Source organism: Tenrec ecaudatus, chromosome 14 (genome assembly GCF_050624435.1).
Source record: "Tenrec ecaudatus isolate mTenEca1 chromosome 14, mTenEca1.hap1, whole genome shotgun sequence".
NCBI classification, from domain to species: domain Eukaryota; kingdom Metazoa; phylum Chordata; class Mammalia; order Afrosoricida; family Tenrecidae; genus Tenrec; species Tenrec ecaudatus.
This window is the reverse complement of record NC_134543.1, coordinates 88,086,738-88,102,029: the sequence shown is the minus strand read 5'-3', so window position 1 is coordinate 88,102,029 and position 15,292 is coordinate 88,086,738. Positions and strand designations below refer to the sequence as shown.

Genomic DNA, 15,292 nt, shown 5'->3' with positions numbered 1-15,292 from the left:
TTCCAATAATCATGAAGCTGCTGTCGAATTTGGCAGCACCATGATTCTGTGCTGGCTCAAAGGCAACTAGCAACAAGACGGCACTGAATATTATTACTCTGCTTCCCACAGGAGCACCTTTCTTCATCCCCGGAACATTTTTATATTATTAAATGTTGGTTGAAAGAAAGACTGAATATTCTCTAAACAAACACCGTATGAGAGACAGGCATGTGACACACAATGGCTGCAATCTATTTCCTCTGTGCTCATCGGATGTTGATCTTACCTGATCAGGCAGTTCTTCAAACCAGGGAAACAGCAAGGGATTCATTACACAGAGAAAAGCACAACACAAATTTGCCACTTCTAGGTAGTATGTCTAATTAACTGAGATAACAACTAGCCCGCCTTTGCTGAATTCTAGTTCCATGTCTCTATATTAAAATATTAATATATAATGCATATCAATCGTGAGTGTATGAGACCGTATAACTTAAAAACTCACCCAGTCCTTCTGCTCTTCCTTAGTTTCCCTAAATTTAATGTCCAGATGCTAACTGTGTCTCTCCTTTCAACTACAAATCTTCATGCTGAAAATATTTGCATTATAATACTCTTGACACGGTTCTTTTTAACTTGATCTCTGCAAGAAACCGTGCTAAAGTGAGGTCCCAGGTCTTGCTCTAAGGTAATGAGGACTCCACTTGTCTTATCCTCAGCCGTACAATTACAACATCCTATGGTGAAGCAATATAAAGCCTTCTATCAGGATGCCAATCACCGAATCTCATTGGAGAAATAAGAATCAGAGTTCACTGACGTCATTCTCCTGCACAGGGAATAATTAGGTGAATCCAAAAACTTTTCCTTGAGTGGAACAGAATCAAAAGCCAAACTTGCCCCTCGTTGATAGATATGAAAAGGAAAGGTATTTGATGAGGATAGATTCTTATTTAGCAAAGCAGTCCCTGCAGCTTTACAATGTAACATGGCGATTCTGTGTTGTTACTGGGTGCCATTCCTTCTGACAGCGACACATGTGCAACAGAACACAATGCCCTGCCCAGCCCCACACCATTCCCACAACCATGGCTGTTTGACATCACTGCAGCGGTCAGTCCGTCTTATTGAAGCGCTGCATCTTTTTCACTGACCCGCAGCTTTTCCAAGCAGGTTGTCCTTCTCCACAAACTAGTCCCTCTTGATAACATGGACCAAGTACTCGAGATGAAGTCTTGCCATTTTTGCCTCTAACGAGCATTTTTGCCATGTATTTCTGGTAAGACAGATTTGCTCATGCATTAGACAGTCCAGAGCAGGCCTATAATGTTACTAATGAACACCTAGTCAAGTCTAGTTGCCCCCAATAATAATGAGCCCACAGGCAGTTTGTTGGTGCCTTGCTTATCTTCTACCTTCTGTAGTTTTGTAGAATAAGTCTTGAACATGATGGTTGGTTAAATATTGGGAGATGTTATTATTTATTTTCCACTGAACGTCTTTATTTCTTCTCAAAGATACATGAGAAATTTTCACTAATTTTTATAAAATATGTTTATTCTTGCCACATATTTTACTCTTTTGAGGTTCTGACTCAATTTTTAAATGATCATTCTCATTCCTCCCCACATCACATTTCTCTGATTTCCAAATGTTATTTCTCCATGAACCCTAACTAACCAAGCACTAACAATTAAAAAGTAATTTTTCCATTGTTAAGCAATTCTAAACAATTTTCCATCCAATTTTGATTACTAAGCTGGTTATGTCTCTGTCCAGTCATTTTCTCTCAAGAGAGTCGTTAAGGGGTTATCTCACTGGTAATACAACAATAGTACTTCCTTCTCATTTAGGTTCCCAACAGTTCATAGACCCATGTCATTCATAATATGCTTCCCATCATGCTATAAAATGGAGGCGAAGACAACATGCTGATGTAATAGATGGGGGTCACCTGGGGTTACAAAATGCTTGTTCATGGTGATTACTTGGACTTTTGATTTGTTTTAGCCTTATCCCACATGTATCTTTTGAAATTTAGGATGGCTTGTAACTGAAACATAGATTCTTCCAGAATCTATTCTCTCATTAACTGACCATGTCAGAGAATCTACAAAATGACCTTACATACAGGGATGTTTTATTGGATTTCCTGGTTCATATTGCCTGAGTTGCAATGAAACCTGTACTAAAGACTGGACTTTAGTCCCATGGTTCATTCCTGGACCCAAGACCAATGGAGCCACCTTGGAATTGAGTCAAAGTCATATTCACATATTTGTACTGCCTCAGAATTCCAATAATATTGCAAGTGCTATGACTCTTTATTGCTGTTTGGGAATGCAAGGTAAAATAATGTTTATTTATGTTATGGGAGATAATTTGGACTCCCCACCCCTTATATCCTTCAATAATGTGGTAGCTTCCTGAAAATATTCACAGATAAAGGACCATAATGTAACAGAGAGCAGAAGCATAACATACACAGGGACAACATTGGAAATGGACTATGGTCATCCTTCAATTTCTGCTCAGACATTTAAGTTAGTTCTCCTAACTTTTTTGGTATGTGAGCCATTTCTTCACAGAGGAAAATGGTAGTCCACAGGCTGGGTGAGACAGATCAGTCAGTATAGTTATCAACCAAAGGCAATGAGGGGAGAAGGAGTAGAGGTAGAAGGGAGACTGCAGCACTGTCTTAGGCGGCACGTGTCATGGGACAGATCTTTAAGCTCTTCAGATAATAAAAGACACTCTCTTCTGACAGAGGAAAAGGAAATTTCTGCCAGCTTGTAGAATTCAAAGATGTTTTTGGTATAAAGGTTCTTCTAGTTACTCAGTGTCTCCATCTTAAATCACAAAATCCTTCTCTTTTCAATTTAACCACCCAACCCAATGCCTTTGAAGTGTTTCTGACTCACAGCCACCTATATCTGGTTTCAGAGACTGTACATCTTCACAGGAGCAGATAGCCCTCTCTTTCTCACAGGAGCAGATAGCCCTCTCTTTCTCACAGGAGCAGATAGCCCTCTCTTTCTCACAGGAGCAGATAGCCCTCTCTTTCTCACAGGAGCAGATAGCCCTCTCTTTTTGGTTGTCTGAGCCTACCCTTCTCTTTTTACCTAGTTTTCTAGTGCAGTTAACAAAACCATTCAACTCCATAATTCATGTACTATCATTGGCTTACTACATTTAGAAAAGTAAATCACTTGCTGAAGAACTGGATCTTGACTTGCTGTCATGTCCACCCCCACCTCCTCCCACCTCCCCCTCCACACACACAGCCTTTCTGCCTCTCAAGACCATTCTGAAATACCTTTACAATCACTGACCTCTTTTCTCCTGGAGAACTGTCACTCTGCATTCCGGGAAATTGCACTCCTAGTACTCAGGGCATTGCCCTTGGTTAACGTGAATCATATAATTGCCAGTTGGTTAGACTTATTCTGCATAACTGAAGCTTCTTCATCTCTTATCCTAACCTATGCTAACCTTGAAGTGTCTCCACTGATCATGTCACCCTCTCTTTATTGCTGATACATCACATCGAATTATTTAGCCTCTTGAGTCATGCATTGTGCTTCTGTTTCTTAAGTTCTGCTCCTTCACTTAAGTATTGCCAAGGTAATTCAGAAAGGTTAAAATTTATCATATTACTAATGTAGCATGCAATAGCCCTCTGGTTTCGTGAGGCTTCCTCACCCTCACTTTCATGACCCCAGCCTCACCCCCACTATCATGACCCCAGTCTAGCTTTTCACTGTGGGCTAGATCGGAGCATGTGCACAAGTATAGATAAGAGCTAGGAGCTCATGACACACGGAATCCAGGAACAGGAGTAGGAGTAGTTGTACCAGAAAAGTAGGGGGAAGGTGGGGAGAGGAGGGGAGAAAGAGGGAATCCATCACAATGATTGACACATAACTATCCCTGCCCCTCCCACCCCTAGGGGGCTGTACCACAGAAACCATGGGGAAAGAGCCAGGAAGGTGCAGGGGACAGAGAGAAAAAAGAGGAGGTCATATTAAGGGCTCAATAAAAGTAAATGTTTAGAAATAACAATGGCAACATATGTAAAATATGCTTGATACTACTGATGTAAGGATTGTTATCAGAGGTGTAAGAGACCCAAATATAATTATCTTTTAATAAAAATATGATCATATTACCATTTGTTTCCCTTTTTGATCCATTTTTAATTTGTTAAAATGTTTTATTTTTCTGCTTACCTTTTTATTATTTTCTTTTGGAATGAGGTTTTTCTCTGTTTTGTTTTGTTGTTGGGATCTTTTCTTTATGTTCTACGTTATATGAAATTCATGATGTGTAAATCTATAGAGAAAGTAGCTTAATTATTACTTTCTTAGAGTTATAGCAGAGGAGGTTGGAGGTAAATTGAAAGCTAATAATAATGGATACAAGAATAAAATATTGATTGTAAGGATTAATGCACAACTATTTTTAATATATTTAAGCCATTGATTTTTATGGTATGTGAATTATATGTTAATAAATGATTTCATAAATAAAACCCAAAGTCACTTAACAGTTTATCATTTTTTTTAAATAAGGGATTCTACATTAATGTCTAAAATTTAATCAAAATTACAATGCCATTGACTATTATCTTTAACTAAACATTAAATGAAACATGCTTTACTATTATCATTCTGAAGGTCTCCCTTCATTTTTATTGTGATTATAGTAATTTCAAATGGTTCAAGGAACAAATATGAAAACCGATGTACTTAGCCTTGTGGCATAGTGGTTAATGGCTCAGCTGCTGACCAGAAGGTCAATGACTCAGGCATCTGAGCTTGGACCTACGCGCTACTCTGAAGGAAACAGATGCCCTTGACTTCCATTAGAATCTTGAAAATTCAATAAGTAAGTTCTGCTCTGTCCAATAAAGTGTTATGAATTGGCATCAACTCAACAACTAAGGTTTTCTTTTTATAATTGTGTCTTTATTTTTCTCCATTGGATGTATGACTCTCAAATGTAATTACCCAGAGTGAAGCAGCTCCAGTTGGTAAATGTCTTGATGGTGGGAAGGCAGACATAATAAGCGGTTCATCTATTCAAATAAAAAATTTATCAATGCCAATCTTTTAATGAAACTAAAAGCAATTTTAATTTTTATTAATAAACCATCTTATCAGGGGCTCTTACATATAATAACAATCCATAAATCAATTATATCAAGCAAACATTTACATCATCAATTTCAAAATAGTTTCTTTCTTCTTGACCCCTTAATATCAGATCCTCTTTATCCCCTCCCTCCTTACCATACCACCTGCATGAACCCTTAATGCATTATAGATGATTATTATTTTATATATTTTACACTGTCCACTATACCCCTTCCCCTACAATTCTGATATTTGTCTCCCTCTAGGGGGCTTCTACCACCATCTTTACTATCAGTTCCCGCTCTGCTCTTCCCACCCCTTCCTTCGCATACCCTCATGGAATCGTTATACCCAATAATGTTTCTTAGGGTTTCGTCTCTTCTGTTGTCCATGGATCAAAAGCTCTTAACTATACCAATGCACATACTCCAGTCGAGCAGGATTTGTGAGGTCATAATAGTGGAGAGAGGAAGAATTAAAGAACTTGTTTATTTGATCGGTGCTATACTGCACCCTGGATGTTTCTCCTTGTCTGTGTTACCCTTCTGTGAGGGAATGTTTGATTATCAACACATGGGCGTTGGATCTCCACTCTGACCATTCTCCCTCACATGCATGTGACTGTTTGTTTCTGAACTCTTTTACCTGATTCTGTCAATACCTCATGATCACACAGGCTGGGGTGCTTCTTCCATGTGGGCTTTTTTGTTCTCCTGCTAGATGGCTGCATGATTGACTTCAAGGCTTTAAAAGACCCCAGACTCTATATCTTGTAATAACCTGGCACCATCTACTTCTTCACCACATTTGCTTACTTAGGCACCCAGTTTGTCTTCAGCAATCATGTCAGGAAAGTCGATATCACCCAGTGCCACATTTTGATTAGAACAAAGTCTTCATACTTACCTGACAGGGGAGATACCATGATCACGAAGGTGGTTTTCCCAGGGCGAGGCTTATCCATTGCACTCCGGATGTGCTGACCCCTGCGATTTCCCCAAATGTGGGAAACTCGACTGCATTAAAAAAAAAAAAGAACAAAGTCTTCTTTTGTTGAGGATAGACTTAAATAGATGCCCAAAGTCTGTCTACTCCCTTAATGTATTACCATATAAATACATGTACATAGGCCAATAACCCTATCTTTATGTATTACCCTATATACATGTCTATTTTATATGCCTATGTAAAGTTTTCACTTCCTAGTCCTTTCCTCCATTTCCTTTTACCTTCCTCCTGGGTCACTACCATGCTTACCCCTCATTGACCTCTCAATAATTCCTCTTGGCTAGGTTACAATTGATCAAACATGACCAGGAACTGTACACCCTCCTCACCATTGATTTTGGATCTCTAGTTGTTCCCCAGTTCTTAATATTATTGCCTAACCACTCCCTTTCTCTTGCCTCCTCCTCTCCCATGCCCCCAGAATCATCTATCCAGTTGTTATCTCCTTGGGATTGCTTATCATGCATATTTTATACAGATAGAAATAACAAAACATATACAAAACACCTCCAAACTGTATAAATAGTTCCAAATCAATTTCCAGACCTTTATGAATATCCCTCTACCAGGTTCAGAAGGGTGCCAAGCACTGGCCTCAAGTTAGAAGTCCATTTTTGAAAATCGTTAGGGACTTTGTGACTTTGCTTCCATCGCTGATCTGTTATGCACCTTTCTTGATGTACCCCAATGTGGTTGGGTCAGACAGGACTCACTCCCCACACAATCTCCAGTGGAGTCCTCCATAGCACTGTGATCCAGTGAGGGGACATCATAGCTCCAATGTGGGTTGACACTATAGTCCACTCTGTGCATTACCTGCTCTGGGCAGGAAAGCTGCCTTCAAGGCTTCTTAACCCAATTTTTATGATAAAAAACATTCCTACACACTTTGAGGATTGAAATATTATACAAACATGTATTTATCACCGTTATGGACGTGTTGCATAGCATTTTTATTATACTTTTTAACATATGTGTGAGAGAGATAAAAAGCAAATAAAATATTAGTAAAATTACAAATAAAAAAACCCACCTAATTTTTGATTAAGTTGTAATAATAACTGCTTTTGCACAGAGAAAAACATTTTAAGGATTGTGTCCACCAGAATAGGACATAAACTTCATAAACTTTAAAATTCCTTTGACGTAAAGCATGACATAAACGTATTGGCATCTGCATATAGTGCCATAAAACTAGTTAACAATTCAGCAAGGCCCACTTTTCTTCATTATGTATATTAAATCCTATAAGCCATGTTTAGTATTTCCAGTATGTAATATCTTCAAAATGATCATGAGTTTCTTTATTAATCAGAGTCTTGTCAGAAGACAGATATCACACCAGTATTTTGAACAAGAAATATTTGAAATGAAGAATCAGTAATTGATAAGAGAGGGTTGACAAATAGGAGGGATTTATATTTTCTAACAGTAAAGAATAACCTAGGTTTGAAGAACTAAATTTGGCAGACGATTCTCTTTACCAGGGGTTATGGAAAGACCTCTCTGGAAAGATGCAAATGTGACTGGCTGGAGGGGAAGAAGCGCTCTGGGTCAGAGTTGGTGTAGATGGTGCAGAAAATAGAGAATTAGAGAATTTCAGTCTGATGGTGGCAATAAAACTTACCGAATATATGACCCTGGTCAACCCCATTGCCTGAAATGAATTTGCCTGGCCAAGGTAGGCCGATCCAGGTCTAACCCCCACACAGGTGAATCTCCCCTTCCTGGCAGGAAACCTTAGCCTCTGAGCATGCGCCCTGCACCAATCCTTCATGGGCCCGTAGCTCAGACCTCTGAGCATGCATAATGGATGCTCCAGTCCCTACGATAAACTACCTAACAAATAGTGAGTGTCAATGGAACGATAGGCACAGCAAAGTGTAAAACAATTGCTCCCTCTTTTGTCCTTATATTAGTCCAGCTGTTCTCAAACTGTGTGTCGCGACCCATTTGGGGGCTCAAAAAACCCTTTCACAGGGGTCGCCTAAGACTAATGGAAAACACATATTTCCAATGGTCTTAGAAGCCTAGACACTGCTCCTCTATCCATCTCAAGGTGCTCTGCCCACCTAGGAGTACAGGGAGTGAAGACTGTTACCCATGATACACCATGCTTCAAGACCAAATTTCATTTTTGTAATTAGAAATAAATATTTCACAATATAAAATTAAATATTGTTTTTGTGATTAATCACTATGCTATAATTATGTTCAATTTGTAATAATGAAAATGCATCCTGCATATCAGATATTTTACATGTCAATTCATAACTAGCAAAATGACCATTATGAAGTAGAAACGAAAATAATTTTATGTTTGGGGGAACACCACCACATAAGGAACTGTATTAAAGGGTCAAGGCATTAGGAAGGATGAAAACCACTGTATTAGTCGATATGGGAGTCAGTTGGTTCGTTTAATGAATTGAGGGTTTTGGAAACATAAGCTTAAGGAATCCACTCAGCATCAAAACAAATATTAATAATCTCTAGACTTCATGGTAGAAATCCAACTCTGGGGTCCCAGCGGCTAATTTGCAATATTTGTTTTAACATAGAATCTTTGCTACTCACTATGTTTTTTTTAACATTTTATTAGGGGCTTATACAACTCTTATCACAATCCATACATATACATACATACATCAATTGTATAAAGCACGTCTGTACATTCTTTGCCCTAATCATATTCAAAGCATCTGCTCTCCACTTAAGCCCTTTGCATCAGGTCCTCTTTTTTTCCCCTCCCTCCCCACTCCCCCCTCCCTCATAAGCCCTTGCTAATTTATAGATTGTTATTTTGTCATATCTTGCCCTATCCGGAGTCTCCCTTCACCCCCTTCTCTGATGTCCATCTCCCAGGGAGGAGGTCACATGCAGTTTCTTGTAATCGGTTCCCTCTTTCCAACCCACTAACCCTTTACTCTCCCAGTATCGCCCCTCACACCCCTGGTCCTGAAGGTATAGTCCACCCTGGATTCCCTGTGCCTCCAGCTCCTATATGCACCAGTGTACAACCTCTGCTCTATCCAGTCTTGCAAGATAGAATTCGGATCAAGGTAGTTGTGGGGAGGAAGCAATTAGAAACTGGAGGAAAGCTGTATTCTTCATAGGTGCTACATCGCACCCTGACTGACTCATCTCCTCCCCTAAACTCATCTGTGAGGGGATCTCCAGTGGCCGACAAATGGGCCTTGAGTCTCCACTCTGCACTTTCCCCTTCATTCACTATGGTATATATATATTGGATGATGCCTTATATAGCTACTCACCATTTTATATATTGGTTCAAATGCAGACATTTCTAATTTTTCCACAGTACAGTCTAAAAGGTAATATTGAAGTGAAGCTTTTTCAGATATTACTTTCTTTTCTAAACTAATAAATTCATGGGGAAAAAAACAGGAATTCTCATACTTGATCAGAAAATGTCCAGTAGATGGACATTTTGTGGTGTAAGTTTCTGATTACCTTAAGTTCCATATTCTATAGAACTGAATTTCAAAAAATAAAAAAAAAGACCAAACAATCAATAAAAGAATTGAATTTCATATTTTTAAAATTCTATTCACTTAGATTTTTTTCAGGCATAATAGTTACTAAACTCAATTATGGGAAGGTGGAGAAGGAAGGGGAAAAAGAGAAGCTGATTCAAAGGACTCAACTAGAAAAAAAATGCTTTGAATATGATAAGAGCCCCCAATAAAAGGAATTTTTTAAGAAAACTCATAGAATCTGGACTATCTCTAAATGTGTGACACACCAAAGTATCAAGGGTGTTTTCTCACTCCCCCCCAGACTCATATTTCTCTGTACCAAAAACAGAGAAGGCAGAGATAACATCTGTGCACAATTCTGTGTTTTATTTCGAGAGCAGGTAAGCTACACACAGTCCCAACCTTTTAAATAGTTTTTTCTTTATATTTAACTTCTGCCTGCATGACACTTAGAAAAGCCTTTTCAGTAGTCCTTAAATGTTCTCTCAGCTCTCTTCTCCTTCACTGTCTGCACGGTCGCGGCCTGTTACACGAAGACAATAAATGTCTTTATTAAAGGAGTGCTATTTTAATACATTTGAAGGAATGTTGTCTTAATACAGAGGATTCCTCACTATGAGTGGCATTTCAGAAATTTTCATCGGTTTCAGGTACTGGGTCACAACTTTCCTCATGGCAGCCTTCATGTCCCTATTCCTCAGTGTGTAAATGATGGGGTTCAGGATGGGAGTGAAAATGGTGTAAAATATAGCGAGCACTTTATCCACTGGGTAGGTGGTGAAAGGCCACACGTAGATGAAGATGCAGGGGCCAAAGAATAATACAACCACCATAATGTGGGCAGCCAGCGTGGAAAAGGCCTTGGCCATTGCCGCAGAAGACTTAAAGGAGACCGTGACAAGAATCATGATGTAAGAGCTGATCAGCAGAGAAAAGGTGCTGAGGGAAAGAATCCCACTGTTGGCCACAATGAGTATTTGAATGGTGTAAGAATCCAGACAGGCAAGCTTGGTTACTCGAGGAAGGTCACAAAAGAAACTATCTACGATATTGGGTCCACAGAAAGGAAGGTGCACAGTAAATGATAACTGACTTAATGTGTGCACCAAGCCCACCGCCCAGGAGATCATTACCAGGCCAGTGCATGTCCGCCGGTTCATGATGACCACGTAGTGTAAGGGTTTGCATATGGCTACATATCTGTCATAGGCCATGGAGACAAGTAGCACCATCTCCCCTCCGGTGAAAAGGTGGATGAAGAAAATCTGGGCTATGCAGCCATTGAAGGAGATGGTCTTGTGCTCACTCAGAAAGTCTGCTATCATTTTAGGAGTGGCGAAGGAAGCCTGACAGATGTCAACAAAGGAAAGGTTTCCTAGGAGGAAGTACATGGGAGAGTGCAAACTGGCCTCAGAAGTGACAGTGAGGATAATGAGGAGATTGCCCAGTACAATGGCCACGTACAAGACAGAGAAGAACACAAAAAAGAACAGCTGGAGCTCCTGTGAACCGGACAGCCCCAGCAACACAAACTCAGCCACCACCGAAGAGTTGAGCTTTTCCATGGGTCCCGGCCACAGGCCTCTCCTGAAACAACCCTACAGGAAGGAAAATATGGAGGGATCAAAGTGTGCACTGAAAACATTTTCATCATGAAGGATTCTGACATTCCAGATACGGTTCTGCATTTGCTGAACACAAACATTCTTCAGACACCATTATATGTGGAGAGTAGGAAAGAGCCTATGAAAATGTCTAAATAAATCTAAAATACCAATTAGTATCGCGAGTCTCTTGAGTTCCGGGGAGTCATCAAATAATATCCACTCACCAAAAACCATCAATCAATATATGTGTATGTGGATATATGTGTGTAGGAGCTCTAGTGGTGTAGTGGTTATGGACTGGGCTTCAATCTAAGTGGTCGAAGTTCAATACCAGCAGTAGCTCCAAGGGAGAAAGACTGGACTTTCTATTCTTATAAATAGTTATGTTCTTGGAAACCCATAGGGGGTCGCTATGAGTCAGCATTGACTCTATAGCAGTGAGTTTGGTGTTTTGAGATTTGTACATGTGTGTAGATAGTATTGTAATAAACCAGTGAGCTGACGGGTTTGGTCAAAAGATTAGAAGAGTAACTTAACAGTTTGAAGACTGACAAAGACAATTGAACTGTGTTGGTCTTTCTGTAATTTTCCATCATCAATTTTAATAGTCTAAGTACAACCTTCTTTTTAGTTCTTTGAGAGCTGTCCATGGTTTGATGGTTACGGTTATATGACTTTAGACTAGTTCATTTTAGATTCAATTTTGAGATCGGCTTTTCATGCCTTACAAAAGTCTTTCTCATAATAATTCGATTTTTCACATCATCAGAAAACTAGTTTAGAAAATTTAACTCTAAAAGCTAAACACGATAAAACATTATAATCCATTTAACTATTAAAGTAAGTGTAATACAATAAATATTCTTAATATGTTGTTGTTGTTAGTTGCCATTGAGTAGAACTGATGTATAAGATTTTCTTATTTTCTTATTTCTTATTTTCTTATTTATAATCTAACTAGTAGATTCCCAAGCTTTCTACTCCACGCTAGTGCTGGGTCAGTTTGATCTCTCAACCTTCATTTTTGCATTCAAACACAAATACTATGCCCCACCTTGGGGCCTTCCTTTATTTTTTGGTGGGAGGGGGGTCTTCTTAATAATCCATAATCCATATTAACAAAAATTATCTTACTACTCTTATATCAATCATAAATAATTTTAACAACTCTCCTGTTAAAGAGATGCCAATAGATATGTATTGTACAAGTGTACTGTAGTAATCTCAACAGTAATTTATTCATGTAAATGTTTTCTTAAAATGCATTTTGTATCTTCACTTTAATTACCTAGAACTTATTTTGTCTTATTATCCAGGATGAGTGCCTTAATGACTCATTTTCTTTGTATACCAAAGCTAGATTTGGGCTAATTTAGGTTACAATTGCTCAGCTTTCTCTATGACCCAATGAATACATCTTTCGAGTTGATGAAAATATAGAGTTGTTTTAGGATATTCTTTATGCGTGAAAACAAAACTCACAGCCAAACCCTAGCTAGCTGAAAGAAAATCATCACATTATAGACCTGACATGCTTCTTAAAATATCAGCTAACTGGAACCTTACTAATTATGAAATGGATTTCAACTTTCCATCTTATTTTTTCTGTAGAAGCACAGCTCTCCTAAGTACAGCTGAGTTGGGCGAACTGATAAAAGTCTCCGGAATCTATGCGCGTTCTGGCAACTAACTCTGGACCCAAACAGAAGTGCGATTTTAATCCTAATTAAGAGTACCAACCTCTTCCGTGACCTACTTATTTCATACAAAACTCCAAGGTCGTTCTTAAGCCTCTTGTATACAGACATAGCTGCTCATATCAGTCGACGAGCTTTTAAGCCACAAAGGAAAGTCCTCAAGCAGAGTCTCGTTTCAGGCCCTCCTGTTTGCAGGGATTTTCTGAGAAGCATTTCATCTGTCCACACTTTGGATGACACATTGCGGTAGACTCTAGAACAAGAGCAAAGATAAATAAAGTTGGCTTACAATAATTGTATATATTTATTTAGCAACTATGATTTTTTTAATGAAATGAATCTTTATAAGAGAACAGTAGTAGAGCGGATCCTAAAATAGAACACAAATTATTTTAACCTTTCTGCCCTACGTTTATTTACTTTCTATTTGTTTGCTCAGCTCTAAAGGAGGCCTGGTAGTGCAGTGCTAAAGTGCTTAGCTGCTAAGCAGAGGTTAGTGGTTTGAATCCACGAATGTCTCAGCAGGAGAAAGATGAGCAGTCTGCTTCCATAAAGACTATGGCTTCAGAACCCTATAGGGTAATTCTACTCCGGACTTAGAGTTCTAGGAATTGGACTCAATTGTATAGGATTTAGTTGATTTCTGTTTATTTGTGTTTCATAGTTATTCTTTCTGTCATGGTCATGGGCTTATTATGCTAAATGACCAAGTCCACTAAGTGAAAATATTATACAAGTGGAGCATATGTAACCTAAAAAACAAAGGTAGATTTTCTATAAATGATGCACAGTATTTTTCATCCTGAAAGAAAGAAAACAGAGGAGAGAGGCATGGAGTTTTAGAGTCTGCTCACTTACAGTTATTGTTTCAGATGTTTGTGTGAATGTTGTATCAAGCAATTCTCACAAAGAAATTTGAGCAATCAGATTTTTCTCCTCACGTGAAGAAAAGAAAACGTACGACCAGAAAATTTTAATAAATTCCAGACAGACGTATGTGTTACAAAATCTTAATAAGTGTTTGAATCATATAAAATAATAATAAAATATGGAATTTGCTAAAGATCAACAAAGCTAGTCACTGTTATTAGCATGCACATACATTAATTGAATCTCCCTATAACATTACATGGTAAATACACTTATTAATCTCATTTTCCAAAAAGACATCGCATCCCATGAGATGGTAAGTACCTTTCCTAGAGTTACACAGGCAATGAGCCTATGTCAGAACTTCAGAACTAGTCTCTTTAATACTATATTATCTCATATCTGAGTAAAACAAAGTCTATGGCATTTCCATTATTCGATTAGAGGAAAAAACTGAAATGCATGGCCCTGACATCAATTCTCACTTATAGCTATTCCTTAGATCAGTGTAGAACTTCTCAGTTGGATTTCCAATAATTGAAATATTTTAAATCAAGCCCCTCTTGATTTTAATCTTTCCAACTATAAAACTGTGGTGCTCCAATTACGTCGGGGTTTCTCAGTCTCTGTATTTGTGATGTCTTGAGAGGGATAGATCTTCGTCATGAGAGCTTTCCTGTCATGGCACGACATTCAGGTGCAAAGATAGCAAACACACAAGGGTGACAACTGAATACATTTGCCTCTATACTTTGCTAAACATCTATGTGGGAACAAAATCACCCCCATTTGAAAACCACTAAGTAAAACCCAAGTTGCATTTGTGTGATTTCTACCTGTCATCTCACCTTCTTACACGTTGACAAAATTGTTCAGCCTGAATTATCAAAAACTATATGCATGAAATATCCTCCACAAATCCCTCCCCTCATTGTCCTTTTTTAAAAAAAAATTTACCTTGCTTTTTAAGAAGACAGTTCTTGAAAGGGTATAAGTAAATTAACCCTTCACCTTTGTTTTCCAACTTTTGGCTCCTAAAACACTTAACAGTGCCTTTTGTTGCCCCAGTCAGGGAAACTATCAAATAACTCCTGCTTTTTCTGACTGAATTTTTACTATCAATTTCTTTCATTCATGTTAATGACCTTTGCATGCAGAGTTCATTAAGATCCTAGCTTATAGGATTCCCTCTTTTCCTTTTACATTATGTTCATTTTAGTCTCATCTATTTACTCCCTTCCTCAGCCCTTCCATTCACTTCTCTGCCATGAGCAATCACCTCTGCATGAGGGCATTTAATTTGGTAACACCATTCCTCATCATGTATCAGAATTCCAAAGGTACTCGTGACAGTTTTATAGACATGAATATTGTGGAGCTATTTCTGAACTCAGCTCACAATTGTCTTCCTTAATGCACCCCTTTCTCATCTAATCAATTCTCTCATTCTTCTAGCTTCTAAATCTCAAAGTCATTTTCACTCTTGGTTTTTC

General features: G+C 38.5%; 1 protein-coding gene and 1 pseudogene across 1 annotated transcript; one reads left to right on the top strand and one right to left on the bottom strand.

Moving 5' to 3' along the window:
- Positions 1-6,015: 6,015 nt before the first annotated feature.
- Positions 6,016-6,143, top strand: LOC142426901 (U1 spliceosomal RNA; annotated as a pseudogene).
- Positions 6,144-10,218: 4,075 nt separating this feature from the next.
- Positions 10,219-11,190, bottom strand: LOC142425599 (olfactory receptor 4K5). The gene has a single exon (XM_075530894.1). It carries the CDS (start codon positions 11,188-11,190, stop codon positions 10,219-10,221), a length of 972 nt encoding a protein of 323 aa, XP_075387009.1.
- Positions 11,191-15,292: the final 4,102 nt, after the last annotated feature.